Genomic DNA, 19908 nt, shown 5'->3' on the forward strand with positions numbered 1-19908 from the left:
AGGCCTTGGCTGATTGGGTACTTTGAAATAGGAGTTGCCTTAGAAGAATAGGTAGTGGAGTTGGAGTAAACCAGAACAACTATCAAATAAAGTTTGTAACACTCAAAACCTTCATTTACATGAATACTTTGCATCCAAATATTGCTGCTAAGGCGGGTGTACTTGAGCCGGCGAGAAGGCCGAAAAGAAGCAGCAGCTAACTTAGCCCAGCAGCACCAACTTCGAGTTTTCTGGAAACCGCTAGGAAAGCACGCTATCTAGGAGAACCGACCACGAGGAATCGACTAACAGCACTTTTAACACCTGCAGCTAAGGCGCTAGCGCGTAGTAGAGAGAAGAAGGAGGCCTTCCTTTGTTTTCTTACGCCTATAAGAATTTTTTCACAGAGCTTAGGCTCTAATGCCAAGACTAGAGGGGCTAATAGGAACGCAGGAGCTTATTAAAGCTTAAATTTAGCAAGAAATATAGACATATCAAAATAATAAAAATAACAAAAAAAGACTAGCCTTAAAGGACCTTAGAGGCACAAGCAAACGACTAATAGATAATAATCTAGAAATTGAGATGGCTAAGGAGGCCTCTACGCCTTGCCCTAACAGGCAACTAGAAGAACCGCCTAGGCCTACCTATACTAGGACAAGGAGCAATTTTTTTCTATTTTTTAGAGCAGTGCTAAGATACCCTATAGTAAGGAAAACACTAAAGGCAACCTCTATTAAGGAGGCCTTAGAGATTACTAGAAACCTAGTAATCTAAGCAGCTAACCTAGCTAAAAATAACCCTACTAGGCAAACTAGTTTACTAGACTTTATAGAAGTCTTTAGAGACTTTATAGAGAATAGTAGAGTAAATAAGAAAAACTCTATAATTCTAAGAGACTAAATCTCCTCTCTATCTAACGTCTCTAAAGAACTAAGAGAGAAAGTTAGACGCCTTAAAAAACTAAATACCCCGCCCACTTAACCTTAAGCTTAGCCCCCTAGCTCCTACGCAATAGTAGCAGCTAGTAATTAAGAACAACCTTAGACATATATCTAAAAAAAACAAAACTAAAAATATATAGAAAAAAACACCTAGAAAGATAACTAAAAAAGGACTACTAGCCTATTAGATTACTAAATTGTTTTAGTTAGCAATATACCTACTATATTCAACGCTCTAAAAATTAGAAACGCCTTTAACAAAGCCTTTACAACAAAGGGAGGAGTATAATCTCTAGTAGTAGCCTTAGTAACACCTTTAGCAAAAGGTAATAAAATAGTTACTACCACCCTAGCTTTTTTAGCAAAATACCTTCTAGAAAACTAAGAGATCTAGAAGGATATTAAAGAGTTCAAAGCAGCCTAACCAATCACCTCTTAGTTTAAAGTAGTTATGTATAAACTACTAACAAACCATAGCCTAGAGGCCCTAAAGGAGGAAATTGAAATCTTTAATAAAGGCCTAAAGGTAGTAGGCAACCCCTTCTAGCTGACACTAGAATCTAGAAGAGGAAACTAAAACTTTAGATCCGCCTGCGTAGCTTTTGCTATAGAACAAGAAGCCTAAAGAGCTATTAGAGGAAAGCTCTATATTCTAGGGCAGAGCCTTAGAGCAGAGAAACTAAGAGTTATTAATAACTCTAAATAGTGCTCTAAATGCCAAGGTTTTAGGCACCTAGAGGCTAAATGCTCTAAAGTAGCCTACTAAATCTATAGCAAAGCCCACTACACTAGCCTCTATAAGTGTAATTCTTGTTTAAGCAAAGGCAAGCCTTACGTTTATACTATCTTTAAGTGTGTAAATTGCAGCAAGCCCTACGTAGCTAATAGCTAAAACTATAAAATCCTATAAGCTAGGACATCTAGGACTACTACCTCTTCTAACTAGAATGTTAAAAGTCCTATAAATAAATGTTAATAGAAATAGCCCTACTACAAAGAGCGCTCTAAATCTAGCTATTTAAGTAAACGCCAAGATTATCGCTATACAGAAACCCTAGCTACTAAAGGGACATACCTACGAGAATACTAGATCAATCGCCCACTAAGACTTTATTTAAATACTCCCTACTTATAAGGGGTTAAGGCTAAAAACGCTCTTCTATATTAGAAAAGACCTAGATGTAGAGGTTAACCTATATATTAGCAACAACAACGATTTATAAGCTATTATAATACTCTCCTCTTTAACTAAGATCTATATATATATAACATTTATAACAAAAAAAGCCTAAAAGAAGGGCTTAACAGGACAACAATCTAAAGGCGCCTACTTAAAGAGACTCTAGAACCCTCCTTAATTATACTAGGGGACTTTAACACCTACCACCCTAGATAGAGCCTATAGGATAAAAACCTAAACTAAGAAGCAGAGGATCTAGTAGAGTAAGTAGACAACTAAAACTTTTCTCTACTAAATACTCTAGGGACTGGCACCTTTTTTTAAGTAAATATGTAGCAAGAAAGCGTACTAGATCTTACGTTTGCAACTAATAATATAGCTACTAAAATCTAGGACTAGCAAACTATACTCGGAGTTAGATTAGACCACCACGCAATCCTTTTTAGTATTAAAAGCCTAGGCTAGCTACCTAGCTAGCTAAAGAGATTTAATATTAAAAAGACTAACTAGGAAATCTTTAATAGTACACTTAATAAAGAAGTTAACAACCAACAGCTAGAGGCACAACTACTAGACCTACCTTACACCTCTAGCTATTTATTAGGAAAGATTCTATTAGGTTAGAATAACTCCCTAGTAAAGAAACTAGAGAAACTAAAAGAAGATATTACAATAGTAGTACAAACAGCTCTAAAAGAATCTACCCTACTGTTACAAGTAACTAGAAGGATTCTCTCCTTGACGGGGGACGACGAGGTTGAAGGCCAACCACGTCCACGTCAGAAGGTAATGATCATCGCGGGGCTTGAGGTCACGTGATGTGTGCTCCCGCCAAGAGCCCTGCTCCCGGAGCACGGGTGGCCTTGGGAGAATTGTGCTCCCACTGCTCCAGTGGAAGAGGGAGAATAGGGAGCACCAGGACAGGACACGATGGGTATAAGAATAGGTTGGATTTCATTATTACACTCGTTGTGGTCAACTCATTATACTGTACTTTCTTACAAGCTTTGTCACTTAACAAGATTGTTACTTTGTTATTCTATCCTAGATAGAATTGATTGTCTTTACTACCGGTTAACATCCATAACTCTTTTCCACACGAATTACTCGGCAATCACACGGCTTACCGCTGATCTGCTACCTCGCCCTAACCCGGATCGAGACTTAGAGAAGTATAGCCCAACCCCGTGTAACACCTACTAGTTAGCTAGAAACTAAAGCTAAAACCTTAGTGGACTAGTGAGCTAGATAACCTAAAGTTGGATTAAAACAGAGCTTTTCAAGCCCTAAAAAGAGAAGCTAGTAGAGAGAATAACAGCTAAATTAACTAGTAGAAAAAAGAGTATCTTATTGCAAAATATAGATATCTAAAAGCTATTAAAAAAGCTAAGCTCAACTACTAGGAAACCTTCCTACAAAAGGAGACGCTAAAAGAGATATTTAAAGCTATAGCCTACACAAAAGACAACCTATCTATAAGGATACCTGCTATTAAAGGCAAGGAGACCTTTAGAGAAAAATGCTAAGCCTTTAGAGAAGATCTCTTCCCCCCACTACTATCTACTCTAGCCCCACTACTAAATATCTACAAAGAAGATAGTAGATAAGAGTAGCTAGCTTTAACAAAAGAAGAGCTTAAATTCGCCTGCGTAAGTGTAAAAGCTACCTCGCTAGGACTAGATTTAATAAGCTAGAATATAGTCTAAAAAGTCTATTAGGTATAGCTAGAATTACTCTTTAAGATATATTTAGCTCTATTTAATTTTAGCTACTAACTAAAGTGCTAGAGAAAAGCTAAAGGAGTTATTCTAAAGAAACCTAGAAAGCTAGACTACTCTATCCTAAAGGCATATAGAGTTATCTTACTCTTAAGCTGCCTAAGAAAAGTACTAGAAAGACTATTTGCAAGACAATTAGAAGCACTAGCAGAAACAATAGACTTACTCCACCCTACCTAGTTAGGCGGGAGATTAAAGAAATTAGCAATTAACGCTACTCTCCTATTCTATAATAATATATAGCAGCAGAAAAAGAAGCATAGGACTACTACAACTATATTTCTAGACATAAAAGGAGCCTTTGATCACGTGGCTAAAAACAAGCTACTAGAAAATATAAAGGATTAAGGACTTCCCTACTGCTTGCTATCCTAGACTAAATCCTTCCTAGAAAATAGACTACTAGAGCTATCCTTTAATGGCCAAGTAGAAGATCTACAGAAGGTAAACACTGGTACGCCCTAAGGCAGCCCCGCTTCTTTAATCCTATTTTTAATCTATATAAAACTACTATTTTAGTTAATTACAACAAATAGAAATATCTACTCCTCTTCTTATATAGACAACCTATAGATATTAGTATCTACAACATCTATTGAGAAAAACATTGAATTACTAGAAAAGAGACCTGAAAACTCTTTAACCTAGCAGAGGAGCTAGCAATCAAATTTAATAGCTTAAAGACTAAACTAGTAAATTAGACGAGATTAAAAAAGAATCAAGATTCTCTCACACTACCCACCTAGGAGACCTTTTAACTAAAACAGCAAATTAGATAGCTAGGCATCTACTTTAATTAAGCCCTTAAGTTCAAAGATTACTACTTTATTAGAAATTAACAGGCAAACTAAGCCTTTACTTAGCTAAGTAGACTAGCAAATAGCAATAAAGGCCTATCACCTAGAGCCTTTAGACAATTATACCTTGCCTGCATTACTAGCGTAGCAGACTATAGTTATTAAATCTTCTAGAAACAACAACAACTAGCTCTTAAATAAAGGCAAATACTACAAAATAGAGCGTGTAGGAAGATTCTAGGCACATTTAAGACCTCCCCAACTATACCTAGTAAGGTAGAGGCCTGCCTCTACCCACTTAGAGTAAGGTTAAACAACGCTCTCTAATAATACGCCTTTAGAGCTCAAAAACTAGCCCTAAACCACCTAATTAATATTGCTATAACTAGCAATAAAGGGGAACAACTAGATCAGATCACTAGATCTATCTCCACAGTCCTTGCTAGAAACACTAAGGAGATACAACATTACGCCTTTACACCTTAGAACTTAAATATCCTATATAAGGTCTATATATCTAAAGAGCCTAAAGATATAGAAGCAAAGAACTATAAGGAACAACTAGTAGATAATAGCCTCTTATCTATCTATTCTAATGCCTTAGCTATAAAGCAAGGCAAAGGTGTAGGAGTAGAGGTTGCATTCTATCTAGGAACAACACAAATAGCCTAAAAACAATATACTATAGGAAATAACTAACTAGTTTACAATAGTAAACTAGAAGGTATTACTCTAAGGCTAGAAAAAGCAATAGAGCTAGTAGAGAACTATTGAGATATAAAAGTCTATATAGATAATTAAGCTACTCTACTTAGGTTAAAGACTACTTCTAATAATCTAGGCTAAGAATAGTAAATTAGATATATAAAGGCAACAAAGAAACTAGAGGAGATAGGTATACGCCCTAGCCTTTACTAGGTACTAGGCCACCAAGATATCCCTAGGAACGAAAAAGCAGACGCCCTAGCTAAAGAAGCTACTAAGCTAGACCCTCTTTCTTCTAGTAAAACTAGCCTAGCTATTACTAGCTCGCGAATTAAGTAGCTAGAAGAGAGAGAATGGCTAAGCTAACTTAAACAGTATAGGAAAAAAGCCACTAGCAAAAATCCACATACGTACGCAGCAAAATATAAGTAGAAGATAAGAAAGCAAATCGCTATTCCTAGCAATACTAGAAGAGAGATTTCTAGCGCTTTCTACTAACTTAAACTAGGGCACTATTACCTAAGGGACTACCTATATAAGAGAGGGAAAGTGGATTCTAATAGTTGCCCCTGCAACTATAGGTCTATACAAGACCTACCTTATATTCTATTTAGATATAATCTATATAGAGAGGAAAGGAAAGGACTAAGAGAAGCCTGTAAAGGCAATCTATTACTACCTATCCTCTTTTAAACAAAAGAGGGTATAGAAGCAACTATTACCTTTATTTAAGAAACAAAGGCTAGAACACAAGCCTAGTACAAGGGAAACACAGAAAACGAGGAGTAATACCTATAACAGGTAGCTATACACCTCCCCCACCCTATCCCACCCCTACCTACTAACTAATAGGCTACGAGCCTCACCTTTATCTAGTTAAAACCCCTCCTAAATATCGTAGCTAGAAACAACCTACTTAGATACTTGTAGGCCTAAAAACCCTACACGTCTTATATAGCCCTTTGGGCTGAAAAAGGACGTTAAACTAGAATAATAATAATAATAATAATAACTTAGCCCAGCAGGCTTTCCATCGGAATCCAGTTCCGATCTTAGAATAGAACGAAACTGTTCAACATGGTAACGCTCCGCACATGTGGGAAGAGAGTAACTGAACCATTTTCAACTCGAGTTTTTATTTATCCAGATTCCCCCCATACATTCACAATAGAAAACACAACAAGCCATGGCGGTACCTTCACCCACCACCCCTAAAATGAAGTATGCCCGCCTGGGTACTTCGGGGCTCAAAACCTCGCGCATCATTCTCGGCTGTATGGCCTTTGGTTCTCCAGCCTGGGAAGGCTCCCCTTGGACTCTATCCGAAGACGCCAGCATGAAAGTCATCAAGCGAGCCTGGGACCTTGGAATCAACACGTGGGACACAGCCAACACGTATTCAAACGGAGAAAGCGAGCGGATTCTCGGGCGCGCAATGAAGAGACTGGAGATTCCACGCTCCAAAGTAGTCATCATGACCAAACTCTACTACCCCGTCATGGACGACGAGTCACGGCCACAGCCGCCAGATAGCTATTCACCGCAGCTCGTGAACCAGATGGGTTTGAGCCGGAAACACATTTTCGACGCCGTCGACGCATCGCTGGAGCGGCTGGGCACGTCGTACATTGACGTGCTCCAAATCCACCGTCTCGATCGCGATACCCCGCCTGAGGAAATCATGCGCGCGCTCCACGACCTTGTGTGCATGGGCAAAGTGCGGTATCTGGGCGGCAGCAGCATGTACACGTGGGAATTCGCGCGGCTGCAGTACACAGCCAAGCTGAACCACTGGACGCCATTTACATCGATGCAGCCGTTTTACAATCTGCTGTACCGCGAGGAGGAGCGCGAGATGCTTCCGTTCTGCAGATCCGAAGGCATAGGGATTATTCCCTGGAGTCCGTTGGCGAGGGGTCTTCTGGGGAAACCCGTGGGCGAGACGAGCAGCAGGAACGAAGCTGACGCGAAAACGAAGAAGTGGTTTGGCGATGCAGAGCCTGAGATTATTCGGCGGGTCGAGGAGCTGAGTAAGAAGAAAGGCTGTAGCATGGCGAGCGTCGCAACCGCTTGGGTGCTCAAGAAGGGGTGCTCGCCTATTGTGGGGCTTACCAGCGTGGAACGGGTGGATCAGATCATGGAAGGTTTGGCAGTGGACTTGTCAGATGATGAGTGTAGATACTTGGAGGAGCTGTATAAGCCGAGATCAGTACAGGCAATGTAAATGAGTTGAGTCTGATATCGTAATGCATTCCAACCTTTGTCGTGAAGTGCAGACATCCAGTGTGGACGAGCTTTGGTGAAACGATTCTTGTATCCGTACTAGCACCATGGCGATGTCGGATAAAGCACCCCAAGACCAACATTGCTCGGATAGAAGACCGAGGAACGGCCGGGAGTAGTCTTGCAACGGTCTTGGAATTATCATAGCAGGAAATCATCGGAAGCAGTTATCCAGTCTGCGCGACCCCTCCAAAACTCCATGACATAGCCGCCTTACGTACTTACCTACCTGTGACAACCCCACCAAATTACCTTCCACCATGTCAACTTCCACACCCACCCAATTACCGCTTGCGAGCACATTGGCCTCTCTACCCAAGCTAAACATTGTCTCACACGACCTGCGCTCGCAAACACGACAGGAAATCACATCCAACCCCAACATTCCCATCCTGGTTGCTCTCGACGACGACCCCACAGGCACGCAAACATGCCACGATATTTCCGTCCTGACTACCTGGAGCATTGATGTCCTGGCACAAGAGTTTGCCCTGACGGCGCCGGGAAGCGGCTTCTTCATTCTGACCAATTCACGCGCATTGCATCCGCCGGCTGCAAGAAGCCTGATGATTGAGATATGTACGAATCTGCAGGCTGCAGCTGCCAAGGCCGGTAAGAAATTCGAAGTCGTCTTGCGTGGGGATTCGACGCTCAGAGGGCATTTTCCGCTGGAGCCTGAAGCGGTCGAGGAGGCGTTGGGGCGGAGCGATGCGTGGATTCTCGCTCCGTTTTTTCTGCAGGGCGGGAGATACACTATCGACGACGTACATTACGTTGCAGAGGGCGATGTGCTGGTGCCGGCTGGAGAAACGCCGTTTGCCAAGGACGCTACGTTTGGGTATAAGAGCAGTAATTTGAGAGAGTGGGTGATTGAGAAATCGGCGGGAGCGATTGGTCCTGAGAGGATAAAGAGTCTGGCGTTGAAGGACATTCGCGAGAGCGGAGAGACAAAGGTGGAAGAGGTGCTGTGCAACGCCGACCAAGGCTCCGTCTTCATCGTAAACTCTGCAGCGGAGGAAGACATGGACATTGTCGTCCGGGGCATCCTGAGAGCTTCCACCAAAGGCAAGAAGTTCCTCTTCCGCTCTGGGGCCGCGTTTGTCTCTGCACGGCTGGGTATCTCGCCTATCCCGCCCATTTCAGCAGAGCAGCTGCAACTGGATCGCTCGCGGGGCGGTTTGATCATCGCGGGCTCCTACGTCCCCAAGACAACAGCCCAGCTGAAAGTCCTCCGCGAAAAGGCAGGTGATCGTCTGACTACCGTCGAACTCGACGTGAACAAGCTTCTAGCTTCAACACACACTGCGGAAAGCGAGCTTGAGCGCGCCCTCACTACTGCCGAGAAGGAGTTGCAGAAGCCACAAGATGTCTTGATCATGACGTCTGGCGAGCTGATCTTGGGTGCCGACGAGCGCTCCTCGCTGGACATTGGATCCACTGTTGCAGCAGCACTCGTTTCCTTTCTCCAGCGCCTGCAGACGAAACCACGCTATGTCATTGCCAAAGGCGGAATCACGAGTAGCGACATGGTTACCAAGGGACTGAACATGAAGAGGGCAACGATTGTGGGGCAAGCAGCGGCAGGCGTCCCACTCTGGAGATGCGACGAGGAGTCGTGCAAGCATCCCGGCTTACCGTATGTGGTTTTCCCCGGGAACGTGGGCAGCGACCAGACACTGTGGGACGTGGTCCACAGGTGGTCTTTATAGTTTCATACATGCTTCTTTCTAACATCATTGTGCCATCAAAATGTTCGTCCCATTTCTCAGCCTCATTTCTTCATACCCCCCGTTCACATTGGAATATCGGGCGAACAAAACACCTCTTTGGTTGCTTTCGTCGCGCGAAATAGAGCGACTCGTGCGCAAAAAGAAACAGCATGGAAATACCTCGCTAGCCGAGTCAAGTCTAGGTGGTGGTGGTGGTGGTGGGGGGAAAGCAAGCATTGCATAGCCAACATCTTATTTAGCGCCCGGTCTTCTCTCCGAACGTCTTTTACTTTGTGGGGGGAACGCGGGGGAGGGAGAGAGGCTGGAGAACGTTCCGAGCGGGGGACTCTTTCGGAACGAAACCAATACTTACTTTCTTTTCTTGTTGAAATCAAAGTAACTACAGTAGCCTCTTCTTGTTTCACTGACTATACTCTCTCCCTCCTTCCCTCTCACTCTCACTCTCACACAAACCTCGCATTCCTAGACATATTCCTTGCTTTATCCCAAATACATGCTCAGTAAAACCCACCACCCACCACAATGCCCATCTCCAAGTCCACGGTAGGCGACAAGAAAGTGATGCTTCCGCCAGGCATCTACACGCCCGTCATCTCGCTCTACAAGCCTACCAAAACCCAGGAACTCGATTTGGATGCCATGTACAAACACTGCCAGTACCTCGTGCGAGCCGGCCAACATGGTCTGGTCTACCAAGGCACAAACGGCGAAGCAGTCCCTCTTTCACGCTCGGAAAAAATGGCTATCCTGCATACCGCCCGCCGTGCAGTCACCGATCTCGGGCGTCCGGATTATCCCTTGGTCGCAGGTATAAGCGGGCAGAGCACAAACGAAACTATCGAGTTGGCGCAAGACGCCCGCGAAGCCGGCGCCTCGTTTGGACTGCTGCTGCCGCCGAGTTTCTGGGCTAAATCCATGACCGAAGAGGCACTGCTGGGCTTCTACAGAGACGTCGCCGACGCAAGCCCGCTGCCCATTGTCATCTACAACTTCCCGACCGTGACATCGGGCGTCGACCTGGATTCCGATATTCTCGCTGCGCTGGCACAGCATCCCAACATTGTCGCCGTGAAACTGACATGCGGAAATGTCGGAAAGGCAGTCCGCCTGACGTCTCGCTTCTCGCCCGCACAGTTCTCCGTGTACGGCGGGTCCTCTGATTTCCTGTTTCCCACGCTCGAGGCTGGCGGCGTGGGCTGTGTGACGGGCATGGGCAATGTGTTTCCGAAAGCTACAGCGAGGGTGTACGATTTGTGGATGCAGGGAAACAAGGATGAGGCCAGGGCGTTGCAGGATGTGGTGGCCAATGCAGAGTGGGCGTGCAAGAAGAGCCTCGCGCTGACAAAGTATGCGGCTGGCCATTTTGTAGGCTCCAAGTTGGGAATCAAGAGTGAGGCTTTCTGGCCCAGACGCCCGTATTTGCCGCCGGGAGAGAAGATGAGGGAGTGGACGATTGGTGTCATGGGCGTCTTGGAGGCGGAGGAGAATGCCATTGCTGAGACATGATCAGATTTATACAAAAAGAAATACAGTAACATTACTTACAAGAAGCCGTCCATGTCTGTACTTGACAACCCTCTTATAGTAGTGTTGGTCCAAATACACTCGGACAACTGAACCAGGATGTAGGTGCTGCAAAAACCAAAAACTACATATATTGCTTGATAAGTAACCCATCAGCTGCTTGCAGACAAAAAAGGAGCCGCTTTATTCCCCAGCACCCACGCCCTGGGTAGAAAATTTGTCGACCAGGATACAGAACAGAGCTCATATAGCTAAACAAAACAAAACAAAAACAAGATGATATCAAAGTCGTTGCATCTAGGAAGAACACAGAAAAGAAAAAACGCATCCATCCCCAAATCCGCAGTATGTAAATGTAGGAGTAACGGGGGTATATAATCCGACATGTTGTACAATTGCTGCATGGAGAAGAACCAGAAGAAAGAAAAATAAACGCCAATGTCCGTGCTTATGCCCATGCCCATGCCTATGTCCATACCCCTGAGTGCGTGCTTCCCAGATTTGCTTTTTACCCTTTTGCTCTACGCACTTCTCACAGACCTGGATTATCCTTAAGTACTCCATCCCCTCGACAAATTAATACGCACCCGACTCAACAGGAAAGGAAGACTTACCGGTTACCACGGCGGCCTGGCAGTGGAGGCGGCACGAGAGGATTGCCGTAGGCGTCGGTGCCGAGTGCGGCGCGGCAGTCGGGACAATACCATTTTGCGCGTCGAGAGGGTATATCATCTTCGGTCATGTTCATGCAAGGAAGATGAAACCATTCCCTGTCACACTGCACGTGATTAGCCAGAGTCGTGTGGAATTGGAGAGACAGGCTCACATTGTTGTCGCATGATATCATGGCTCCGTAGCTGACGTCGTCGCATATGCAGTACTTTGGCTCGTTCGGATCGATGTCGTCAGCTACTTCGACCTCTTCTTCGGTTCGCCTTTTCTTCTTGTTCTTGCTACCTTGGGCGCGCTTTACGTTGGTGACGGTTTTCTGGCCATCTTCAGCAGAAGTGACTTCCCCTTTTGGGGGCGGCTTTCTTCGCAAGCTTGTGCGGGTGGGTGTGGGTAGCGATGGGGTTACTGTGAGGGAAGATGCAGGTTGGCTAAAGACACTATGACGACGGGTATCTCGAGTGATCCTACCTTGTTCGTTTGGCTTCGGCTCCTCGCTCTGGGCTTTGGGAGCTGGCACGTGCCCACGTGCAGAACGAGGACGCAGGACGGGAGGTAAAGAAGATTCTGGAGCGAGCTCCGGTACCGGTGTCGGCGTCTTTGAAGACTTGAAACGCTGAGGAGGAGCCTCAGGCGAAGCGGGTGCTTTTAAAGCAACCGACTCGCGACGAGACCTAGTTGAAGCTGCGGTTGTGGCTGGGACGGAGAGAGACTCATGATCTGGACCCTGGGTGGATAGTGGTGCTGGCGAGGGTGATGGCAATGGCTCGGGCACACGATGCGACGGCTCAGAGAGTACTGGTGATGTCCCCAAGGGCGTCAGTTCTGGGCTGGGCTCTCTTGACCCAGTCTTCTCGGCCTTTGGGGTACTAGGTCTGGCCGATGCATGCGGCGCCTGTACAACAACGGTGTCGGTTGAAGACTTGACAGGTTCTGGATTCGGTACAGGGGTATGTGCCATTGGCGAGTGCATCGTAGGCGTGGAAAAATCTCGCGGTGTGGAAACGGTGGAGCCAGGAGTCGGTATCGGAGAGGAAGTAGCATTGGGCGCCGGTGCAATGAGCTGTAGCCGTGCGCGCTTTGCTTCTGGTGGTTTCGTTGCGCTGTCTTGAGTGGCCACGGAGGCTTCTCGAGTGGCTTGCGTGGGGCTATCCGTGGCAGGCGGGAGTGATGTGTCGCGTTTCCGTTTACTCGAAGATCTAGTTGACGCCTTTCTCTGCCCTGCAGGTGATGCGACGGTAGAGTTGAAGTTGAGTTCCTTGAGTCCGTCAGCAGCCTCTTTGATCTTTTCAGAGGCCCCAATGAGTTCTTGGGCATCCTGCATGGCCTTTTGGCGTTGTGAACTGCGGTCGAACCTCTTACCCTCTTCCTGTGCGACGGGCTTGAGGCGGATGCTGACAGGACCAGTCTCGTCCCTGGCTTCTTCCTCTACCGGCTCAGTCGACGCAGGTGGATTGGCTTGCTGTGGACCCTGTCCAGCCAGCGGCCCTAGCCCGGATGCCGTCATGATCTGTTGCAAAGTCTCCGGCTCTTCGTCCATAAAAGGCTCGCCCGTCGCCTCACATCGAGCCTTCTCCCGCTCGTAGTCGGCCTCGGTACGATGCTTCTTCTCGAGTTCACGGATCATCATGGTCTGGCTGGGTGTCCACACGGCGTTCTTCTTCATTTGCTTGCGCAGGACAGCCATTTCGTATTCGGTCAGCTTCTTCCAGGGCGCCCACTTGCTGCCAGGTTTCGCGTCGGCCGGCGGAGGGGCAAGCTGGGCAAGGGCGTTACTGGTAGAAATGCCTGCTATGGAGCTGTGTACGTTTGTGCCGAGCACGCCGGCAGCACGCGCTCGGCCGCCACCCGGCCTCGAGTGTCTGTCCCTGTCCTGCTTGCGTTTTCTGGGAGAAGCCACGTGGATGGCCGAACCATCGTCCGAGTCGTCGTCCGAGTCTGATGCGTCACGTCGGCGGCCGCGGCCTCGGGGAATATTGGATTTGCGGTGGCGGTCTCGGCGCGAGGCATTGGCGCCGTGGCGGGCGCTGTCAAAGGTCAGGCGCAGATGGGCGGGGCGTTCATAGTTGCGATATACCGGGCGATGGGCACTGGGAGAGACGGGCGGGGGCGTGGGGTCGCGCGAGGGCGGCTGTGGTTGGGCCTGGAGCTTCCTTTTGATGACGGACGAACGTTGGCAGTGGCGGACGGTGACCTCGTACAGGCGCGAGGCCTCGGTGTAGGCAAACTCGCGCTGGTTGATGGCCTTTTGCAGGTGCTGGGCGATCTGCTTGCGCAGCACGACAGGGTCGGGGCGCTCGTGGTCGGGGAGGGAGGGCAGCTTGCCATACTGGACCGTCAGCTCGTGGACGTGCTGGACGGCGTCGGCGTAGGTCGAGTCGAGGTCGGCGATGAGCGTCAGCGAGCGCACGAGATCCGAGGGGAAGAATTCGGTATAGTCGAGGAAGTCGTTCACCGTCGTCTGGGCGTCTGGGTTCGGGGCGGGTTGGGCCATGTCAGGCGCATCGTCGGCTTCAGACATGGCGCATCGCGGGGAGGCAGAGTGGACGGAGGCTTGCGACGCACGCGTCAGACTCTCCAGCCACGCGTCAACTAAGTCGTTGGTGAGAACCAGGGCGATTGTGAGGCAGCGAGATGCGACATGCGCGGATAGCGATGGGCTGCTTGGTGGTGAGCTGGTCGCAACGTTGGATGCCCTGAAGCGGTGGCTAGGCCGCTTTGGTGCGAACCACGCCGATCGCCCAGGCACTCATCGGACCCGCTTTCCCCCGCAGCCTCACCCGCTGCCAGCACGACACGCCGCCGCCTTGATATGCATCGCGCCGTCAGCAGGTGCTTTGTAAGAACTATAGCAGTGACAGCCTCCATCCGACATGTATAGCATGTTCGCCCTGTCTGTATCAACAATAACTATTGCTGTTTGTCGGCGTACATGATTGCCCAAAAGCAACTCCATGTCTGTCCTTCACTAGCCAGCCATGCCCAGCCCGCGCGATCCCCTCCACCGTCCCCTGTCACGTGCCCATATTCCCATCTGCCATTGCTGCGGTAGCTCCTGCCCACTGCTGTTTGCTCTTGCCCCATCCGGCTGTCCACGCACAGCCGCAGACACCTCACCCCGCCGCTTTCGCCAAATCTTCCTCTCTACCCACACAATCCACCATGGCTTCTTCAGCACGCCTAGAGCGGGTCCGGAAGCTGATTCAACCGGACGTCGATGCTCTTCCTGACCGCCCCGTGTCCCCAGAGATGATCAGCGATGACGATGTCTCTGGCGGTGTATCTCTCGAAAACATCCCGCCGGACACCTCCAATGAAACAGACGCATTCACCAAGAAAGCATCGCCGGCTGCCGACGTTCTCACTACAGAGAACGCAGACAGCCAGTTCATTTGGATGGAAAACACCCCAAGCTCAATCAACCCGAGTCTTGATTCGCTGCGAATCTCCTCCCCGCCACCCCCTCCTAAAGCTGAGGAGCTTCCCGTCAACGATCTCCACCGTGGCGACCTGGCGTCTGCGCGTCATCACTTTACGCCAATTCAAGCCTTGGCCAAGTATCCTTACAAGTACTGTAACAAGAGCCATATGCAAGACATTGCCTCTGCCTTCTTCGACCAAGGCAAGTTTTGGCAGCGCGTCTGGGACCTGTAAGTCTCTCCCACCATGCTGTGCAACAACACCCCGGCCGTCCAAGCACCTGTGCTACATACTAGTCCTGGCGAATGAAGCCAGACATGCTGAGTCACATTGAGGCCTGGAAAACTTTAATCATGCATGGGAAGAAGACTCATTGACTGACCTTGGCAGTTACTATGTCTGGGATATCGACGCTTCTAAGCCCATAGTCCTCATCAGAGAGAGCCAAGCACAGGCTTTGCTCACTGAGATTAACAATCACCTCAACCTCAGCCTCAGCATCACCAATCAACAGCGCGAGGAAGGCCTTGCTACACGCTTCCCTGACCATCCTCGATGCTTACCAAGATATCTTGGACGCTCACAGTCGCGCGAAGATGTTAATAACATGGCCGCAAACGCCCCAGACAGATTGTATCGTGCCGTTGGAGAACCTTCACACCCACCACTCCAACCACACACCTTGGAGACGTTTAAACAGCTGATGGAGACTCTAACAGAGGCTCAGAGTGCCAAAAGAAAGACAAACAGTGCAAAGAAACAGCAAGACCGTTTGGCCAAAAACAAGTCAATGGCGGACCAGTTCAAGCGCGCGCAGAGATATCTTGGGCTCCGTGAATCCATTCAAACAGAAGTGCCACCACAGCTTTCATCTTCTCCAGCCGTTAATCCGTCTATGCCTGCGCCGTTTGCATTCGACCAATCTGTGGTCTTTGTATGTGTTGACGTGGAGTCGTACGAAAAGGCCCACCACAAGATCACTGAGATAGGAGTTGCCACGCTAGACACACGAGATTTGCAAGGAATCCCGCCAGGCGAGAATGGAAAAGCCTGGAGAGAAATGGTCCGAGCTCGCCACTTTCGCATCAAAGAGTACAAACATCTCGTCAACTCGGTCCATGTGATAGGATGCCCAGATGGGTTCATGTTCGGCGAGTCAACGGTTGTTTCGCTCCATGAAGTAGCAAAGCATGTCGCGGCCTGTTTTCATGCGCCTTTCGGGGCTCAAGACATGCCCACGGACCAGGCCAACGAGAAACGTAACATCGTATTCCTTGGCCACGATACACTGAGTGACGTTCGCTACTTGCAGCAGCTCGGATACGACCCGATCAAAGAGGAAAACGTGCTCGAGGTCATGGACACTGCAGTCATGTATCGTGTCTGGCGCCGTGACCAGCAGCCCACCAAGCTAAGTAGGATCCTCAATGACTTTGACATTGTTGGGTGGAAGCTTCACAACGCCGGCAACGACGCAGTGTACACTGTACAGGCTATGTTGGGAATCTGCGTCCGTGAGGCCATGATTCGTGCGTCTTCGGGATTCAGCCAGATTGGTCAAAATGACGGAGCCAGGCTTGCTGGGGCTTGAGAAGAAGCCAAGGAGGGGGCTCGAGATGATGGGGCAGAGTGGAGCGAGCATGAAGCCGACTGTGGCAGCGGCAGACCAGTGCCGCTTGCTACTGGCCCCACATCAAAACTAGTGCAGGCGCAGACTGTACTGCAGTATGGCGGGTCATATGAGGTTAATGCGCATGCAGATAGCAGCGGCCGAGACCGAATCGGTCCGGGTGTTCCGTCAAGCGGGTATGGATGTCGTGCGTCCGACCAAGACGTGGACGGTGGCTCGTGGCGCGCTCAGATTCCAGGTCGAGAACGGACCCTTGAAGAGACTGGTGCACACGAGCGAGAACAGGACCGCGACTCTTCCTGCCTGCCTGCGGATGGCACTGGCTCTGCGAACATTCCCAAGGTACGTGTCCACAGCGGCTACACCGCTCGCCAGTTCCACTTTGCTCGTATGGATGGTTGCTAACGTGATCTCGCAGGTGCAACACTATTGGTGAGCGGCCGGACTGGTGGAAATTTGTCGGCGACCAAATAGAGAATGATAGACAGGAGCACATGCGCGACATGCAGTGTTTTCTCCCGATTGTCATGTGCGGCTAGGCATGCAAGTAATTGAGATCCGCTATCCGGTTCAGATCGTGGGGATCTACTGTGTGGATGCCTTGGCAGCATGTAGTGGCATTACCAGCTCGACGAGCAACTGATAACACAGCCTGTTAGTTGGCACGCTCAACTTGCTCCAGGCATCTCTAGTGTTTGGATGCGACAGGGGTGCCAGTCGACTACATGTTCCCCTGGGATTATGCTCTCGGGCGCGGTCCATGAGGGTTCCCCGTTGACTGTCACCGCCTTCTGCCCGAGCAGTTCGGCTATTATTACCAGGGCCATCCATGGCCGGGGGGTCAGTGTGGGATCAACGATTTCTCCACCAGTTCGTTAATAACCAAGCTCATCCGCCGTCACAATGGCGGAAAAGCTTCTTTGCTCCGCCTCTCTCTGGTTCCAAGCCAGGTTTCCTTTTCTCCACGTCTTTCCGCGTGGTGCCGCGCCGTTTCGTGTGTGATTCACGCCACCACACCTGGTATGACGACATCTTGGACTCAGCAAGCAGCCTTCCCCCCAAAGAAAGCACTTTTCTAGAGCACCAGCCAGGAGCTGCGACCTCACAATGCACTCGGCCACTCCGCGGAACCGCTCGTTGGAATCCTCGCGCGGTCTTTCTTCAAGACAGCATGGGGCCGCTGACGAGAGGCATCTCGCCCACGAAGACACGAATGCCTCGCGACCGTCGGTGTCTGGCAAGAAGGGCGCCTGGTGGAAGACGAGCCTGTTCAGCGGCATGATCAACGATGTGCGGAGACGAGCACCTTTCTACTGGAGCGATTGGACCGACGCGTGGGACTATCGCGTTGTGCCTGCAACGGTGTACATGTACTTTGCCAACATCCTGCCTGCGCTGGCCTTTTCGCTCGACATGTTTGAAAAGACGAACCGGAGCTTTGGTGTGAACGAAGTGCTACTCGCCTCTGTCCTGGCCTCTGTCGTCTTCTCCATCGGCGCAGCACAGCCGCTCGTCATTGTCGGGGTCACTGGACCCATCACCGTGTTCAACTACACCGTCTACGATATCATTGTGCCGCGAGGGACAAACTACTTTGCCTTTATGTGCCTGATTGGGCTGTGGTCGCTCGTCTTCCACTGGGTCCTGGCCATTACCAATTCGTGCAATGGGCTGAGATATGTCACGCGCTTTTCCTGCGACATCTTTGGCTTCTACGTCGCCTTCATCTACCTGCAGAAAGGCATCCAGGTGCTGACGCGGCAGTGGGAAGTCAATGATGCTTCGGCGTATCTCTCCGTCATGGTTGCCCTTTTGGTCACAGCAGTAGCATACATCTGTGGTCTCATTGGGCAATCGTCGCTCCTGCAGCGACACGTTAGAAAGTTCATCGAGGACTACGGCACACCGCTGACTGTGGTCTTCTTCACGGGCTTTGTCCATATTGGCAAGATGGCAGGCATCGAGCTGCTCAAGCTACCCACGTCCAAGGCGTTCTTCCCCACGGCGGACCGCGGATGGTTTGTCCACTTTTGGGATATCAGCGTGGGCGATGTCTTTCTCGCGATACCCTTTGCGATCCTACTAACCATCCTGTTCTGGTTCGACCACAACGTGTCCAGTCTCATTGCGCAGGGTACCGAATTCCCGCTCCGAAAGCCCGCCGGCTTTCACTGGGACTTGTTTCTTCTTGGACTCACAACGGGTGTTGCTGGACTGCTCGGCATCCCGTTTCCAAATGGACTCATTCCTCAGGCACCCTTCCACACAACGTCGCTTTGCGTCACCCGCACGATTTCCGATGGCGACGACGAGGCGAACAAAGGTCATAGGCGCCGCGTAGTAGATCATGTGGTAGAGCAGCGCGTGTCGAACCTCGCTCAAGGTCTCTTGACGCTTGGCACCATGAGCGGCCCCCTACTCATCGTGCTCCATCTCATCCCGCAAGCGGTCCTCGCCGGACTCTTCTTCGTCATGGGGATCCAAGCACTTGAAGCAAACGGCATCACGCTCAAGCTGCTCTTTCTCGCACGCGACCGGCACCTTACACCCAAGTCGGAGCCTTTGATGCGCATCGAGCGGCGATGGGTGATTTGGGTTTTTGTTGGCCTCGAGCTCATTGGCTTTGGGGCCACGTTCGCCATCACACAGACAATTGCGGCGATTGGTTTCCCCGTCTTCATTTTGCTGTACATTCCCATGCGCACGTGGCTCATGCCGCTGTTCCTGACGACACAGGAGCTGGGCATCCTGGACGCGCCGACTGCAAGCCCATTTACCATGGAGAGCGTAGGCGGGAACCATGGGGAGGTTGTTGAGCCGCTTTGAGCGAGCACCGACAGTGGGGATTTGCGAGACAGCAGTCAGGCAGAGAAGGGAGAGAGCAGGCTGAGTGTCGGCGACGAGGCCAGGAGGAATGCACAAGGAGAGGGAGGGAGTACAAGACGACGAAGTAGTTTTCGCGCTGCGGATGGGTCTGAACAAGATAATATAGAGAAGATGTAATGGCTGGGGATTGTTACGATGGCGGATTAATGGACTGGGAGGTCAAAAAGAATAGATTTGGGGAGTCTGAATGTGGGCAGGCATGTGTTACATTTCTGTTTGGTAGACTGCATGGGGGTGTAGATGATGGAAGAGGGCCTGGTTGTGGTGGATAATAAAGACGCGTGTGGCTTGGGCGTTTGATTGTGCCGTGTGTGATGTATGTGTGGTAGGGCAGGGTATGCTGGCATGTGCAAGTGCCTCTGGTTTCCCAAGGATGGCCCTTG

At 49.4% G+C, this 19908-nt stretch overlaps 7 protein-coding genes across 7 annotated transcripts; 6 read left to right on the top strand and 1 right to left on the bottom strand.

The window, feature by feature from the left end:
* Positions 1-6599: 6599 nt before the first annotated feature.
* Positions 6600-7607, top strand: SETTUDRAFT_176661 (uncharacterized protein; the record flags this gene model as incomplete). The annotated part of the gene is made up of 1 exon (XM_008025802.1): positions 6600-7607. The coding sequence occupies one exon, from the start codon at positions 6600-6602 to the stop codon at positions 7605-7607; it is 1008 nt and encodes a 335-aa protein (XP_008023993.1).
* A 319-nt stretch (positions 7608-7926) lies between these two features.
* On the top strand, positions 7927-9375 carry SETTUDRAFT_107344 (uncharacterized protein; the record flags this gene model as incomplete). Its single annotated transcript, XM_008025803.1, has 1 exon — positions 7927-9375. The coding sequence occupies one exon, from the start codon at positions 7927-7929 to the stop codon at positions 9373-9375; it is 1449 nt and encodes a 482-aa protein (XP_008023994.1).
* Positions 9376-9918: 543 nt separating this feature from the next.
* Positions 9919-10902, top strand: SETTUDRAFT_160493 (uncharacterized protein; the record flags this gene model as incomplete). Its single annotated transcript, XM_008025804.1, has 1 exon — positions 9919-10902. The coding sequence occupies one exon, from the start codon at positions 9919-9921 to the stop codon at positions 10900-10902; it is 984 nt and encodes a 327-aa protein (XP_008023995.1).
* A 1386-nt stretch (positions 10903-12288) lies between these two features.
* SETTUDRAFT_168446 (uncharacterized protein) lies at positions 12289-13648 on the bottom strand (the record flags this gene model as incomplete). The annotated part of the gene is made up of 1 exon (XM_008025805.1): positions 12289-13648. A coding segment is annotated over exon 1 (899 nt), but the record flags the coding sequence as incomplete, so codon positions are not given.
* Positions 13649-14751: 1103 nt separating this feature from the next.
* On the top strand, positions 14752-16600 carry SETTUDRAFT_27422 (uncharacterized protein; the record flags this gene model as incomplete). The annotated part of the gene is made up of 2 exons (XM_008025531.1): positions 14752-15239; positions 15400-16600. 2 exons carry the CDS (start codon positions 14752-14754, stop codon positions 16598-16600), a joined length of 1689 nt encoding a protein of 562 aa, XP_008023722.1.
* A 136-nt stretch (positions 16601-16736) lies between these two features.
* SETTUDRAFT_27423 (uncharacterized protein) lies at positions 16737-17178 on the top strand (the record flags this gene model as incomplete). Its single annotated transcript, XM_008025532.1, has 2 exons — positions 16737-16981; positions 17058-17178. 2 exons carry the CDS (start codon positions 16737-16739, stop codon positions 17176-17178), a joined length of 366 nt encoding a protein of 121 aa, XP_008023723.1.
* A 364-nt stretch (positions 17179-17542) lies between these two features.
* On the top strand, positions 17543-19759 carry SETTUDRAFT_176663 (uncharacterized protein; the record flags this gene model as incomplete). The annotated part of the gene is made up of 3 exons (XM_008025806.1): positions 17543-17635; positions 17810-19447; positions 19505-19759. The coding sequence occupies 3 exons, from the start codon at positions 17543-17545 to the stop codon at positions 19640-19642; spliced, it is 1869 nt and encodes a 622-aa protein (XP_008023997.1). The 3' UTR covers positions 19643-19759.
* Between the last annotated feature and the right edge of the window lie 149 nt (positions 19760-19908).

The sequence above is a fragment of the Exserohilum turcica genome (genome assembly GCF_000359705.1).
Source record: "Exserohilum turcica Et28A unplaced genomic scaffold SETTUscaffold_15, whole genome shotgun sequence".
In the NCBI taxonomy this organism is placed as follows: Eukaryota; Fungi; Ascomycota; class Dothideomycetes; order Pleosporales; family Pleosporaceae; genus Exserohilum; species Exserohilum turcicum.